Source organism: Limulus polyphemus, unplaced genomic scaffold (assembly GCF_000517525.1).
Source record: "Limulus polyphemus unplaced genomic scaffold, Limulus_polyphemus-2.1.2 Scaffold13797, whole genome shotgun sequence".
NCBI classification, from domain to species: Eukaryota; Metazoa; Arthropoda; class Merostomata; order Xiphosura; family Limulidae; genus Limulus; species Limulus polyphemus.
Window position 1 is genome coordinate 4766 of NW_013679407.1, and position 3278 is coordinate 8043.

Here is a 3278-nt window from a genome sequence, read left to right on the forward strand (position 1 = left end):
ATGTTGTATTTATGTCTTCACGTTTAACAAGTAAAGTTTAGTTAATGTTAACTCTATAAAAGCTGTATGTTGTATTTATGTCTTCACGTTTAACAAGTAAAGTTTAGTTAATGTTAACTCTATAAAAGCTGTATGTTGTATTTATGTCTTCACGTTTAACAAGTAAAGTGTAGTTAATGTTAACTCTATAAAAGCTGTATGTTGTATTTATGTCTTCACGTTTAACAAGTAAAGTGTAGTTAATGTTAACTCTATAAAAGCTGTATGTTGTATTTATGTCTTCACGTTTAACAAGTAAAGTGTAGTTAGTGTTAACTCCATAAAAGCTGTATGTTGTATTTATGTCTTCACGTTTAACAAGTAAAGTGTAGTTAGTGTTAACGACAGAACACTGTTTTATAAATTATTTCGATTCTGATCACCAGTGGTTTTTAAGATCTCAGATTAATTTGGACTGAAATAATTAGAATTACATTTACTCGTTATACCATTAAAGAAACTTTCTCTAAAAGTCGTGTTTGTATTTCAACGTAATAGTTACTGTTTCTGTTTTCAGAACAAACTGATAAACTTCAGACACTTACTACGAGGTTTTGTTGCTGAATCTATTTATTTTCTATTATTACATGAAATCATTTTGGAATAAGTGATGAGAATCTGACTCCAAGAAAAATATCTTTTACATCGTGAATTGATATCAAAAATATATATATACATGAAATGCATTTGTTGAAATCGGTTTTTAAACCTTTAGAAAAACCAGAGTACAACAAACACCTATCTTTGGTACAAAATAGTTTATCACCACCAGCCATAACCACCTCCGTAGCCACCATATCCTCCACCACCATGACCACCATAGCCACCATATCCTCCACCACCATGACCACCGTAGCCACCATATCCTCCCCCACCATGACCACCGTATCCTCCACCACCATGACCACCGTAGCCACCGTAACCACCATATCCTCCACCACCATGACCACCGTAGCCACCGTAACCACCATATCCTCCACCACCATGACCACCGTAGCCACCATATCCTCCACCACCATAACCACCGTATCCTCCACCTCCATGGCCACCATAGCCACCATATCCTCCACCACCGTAGCCACCATAACCACCATATCCTCCACCTCCGTGGCCACCGTAGCCACCATATCCTCCAACACCATAGCCACCATATCCTCCACCACCGTGGCCACCATATCCTCCACCACCGTGGCCTATACTTCCGCCGTATCCATAACCAGACTCTGCTGTTTCAAGGTCTTCTTTGCCATCAGAGACGGCTGTGTTCTCATCTGAATCTTCGGCATTGACTATGGCACAGACAGCTAACAGAAGTGCCAGGTACCGCAGTTTGTTCTGGAAATAAATCCAAAATAAAATAAGAGATATAGATAAGAGAACTTAATGTTGCATAGATATATAGTCTAACGTCAAGTAAGTAAGAAAATAAAATAAGAGATATATAGATAAGTTTGTTTGTTTGAAGTTAAGCACAAAGCTACACATTGGGCTATCTGTGCTCTGCCCACCACGGGTATCGAAACCCGTATTCTAGCGTTGTAAGTCCGCAGACATACCGCTGTGCTACTGGGGGGCATATAGATAAGAGAAGTTAATGTTGCATAGATATATAGTCTAACGTTAAGTAAGTAAGAAAATAAAATAAGAGATATAGATAAGAGAAGTTAATGTTGCATAGATATATAGTCTAACGTTAAGTAAGTAAGAAAATAAAATAAGAGATATAGATAAGAGAAGTTAATGTTGCATAGCTGTTATAGTCTAACGTTCAGTAAGTAATATGTTTGGTATAAGACTATCAGGGCGATAATAGTAAAATGCACGTACCGGTTTATACCTAATCGTCTTCATACTGAAATAAATCTTCAAACAAGCTGTTCAGACTTCTCCTGACTGCAAATGGAGAGAAGAAGACTGTCTTGGTTGGTAAAGACGAGAAGTTTTTATAGTTGATCCAGACATGGTCACGTGACATGGTTGTAGGTAGAACGTGACAGTATCGCTCTACTTTTGACAAAATGTTGAATATCACGGCAATGAAGTAAATAGTGTGATAATCATCTAACAAAACAAAGGCGATTAAAAAAAAGGAAGAATTCAAACTGGTTTTTACCCTGCTGCGGCTTTTCGAAAGTTTATCGGTCTCTTTAAATACACTTCGCGAGAGGTTAACGAAATCCTTGTATTATCATTATCTCATACACGCCCTTATTCACTCAATATGGAATGAAGTAACGAAAAAAATAACATTTTAAGATCAGAAACAGAACACTCTCTAGGAATGTGCAGCGAAGTAACAGTATTAAACAAATAGAACAAATATATATATATATACGGATATTTTAGTCATACTTACTGAATAAAATAAACAGAAAGTCTTATTCCACCAGGTAGCGTTACACGCGTTGGTGATATTCTTAAGTAAGTTTGTTCTATTTTCTTGCAGTAAATCAGAATTTAGCTTTTTAAAAATTAATAAAATAAATGATGCTTGAAAATATTTCTGTCGTTGTCATTTGAAAACTTAAATTGTAAAGAGACATATTTTTCTGTTTTTAATTGAATAGAAGAATTTCCCAATTTTCATGTTATTCCGAAACTAACAAAAATGTAGAATATTTTCACAAAAAGACATATTTTTCTGTTTTTAATTGAATAGAAGAATTTCCCAGTTTTCATGTTGTTCCGAAACTAACAAAAATGTAGAATATTTTCACAAAAAGACATATTTTTCTGTTTTTAATTGAATAGAAGAATTTCCCAGTTTTCATGTTGTTCCGAAACTAACAAAAATGTAGAATATTTTCACAAAAAGACATATTTTTCTGTTTTTAATTCAATAGAAGAATTTCCCAGTTTTCATGTTGTTCTGAAACTAACAAAAATGTAGAATATTTTCACAAAAAGACATATTTTTCTGTTTTTAATTGAATAGAAGAATTTACTAGTTTCATGTTGTTCTGAAACTAACAAAAATGTAGAATATTTTCACAAAAAGACATATTTTTCTGTTTTTAATTGAATAGAAGAATTTACTAGTTTCATGTTGTTATGAAACTAACAAAAATGTAGAATATTTTCACAAAAAGACATATTTTTCTGTTTTTAATTAAATAGAAGAATTTCCCAGTTTTCATGTTGTTCTAAAACTAACAAAAATGTAGAATATTTTCACAAAAAGACATATTCTTCTGTTTTTAATTAAATAGAAGAATTTCCCAGTTTTCATGATGTTCTGA

At 33.4% G+C, this 3278-nt stretch overlaps 1 protein-coding gene across 1 annotated transcript; it reads right to left on the minus strand.

Annotated features, from left to right (window-relative positions):
• Positions 1-801: 801 nt before the first annotated feature.
• Positions 802-1939, minus strand: LOC106477269 (glycine-rich protein DOT1-like). The gene is made up of 2 exons (XM_013937858.2): positions 1867-1939; positions 802-1374 (listed from the first exon to the last, which is right to left on the minus strand). The coding sequence occupies exons 1-2, from the start codon at positions 1888-1890 to the stop codon at positions 802-804; spliced, it is 597 nt and encodes a 198-aa protein (XP_013793312.2). The 5' UTR covers positions 1891-1939.
• Positions 1940-3278: the final 1339 nt, after the last annotated feature.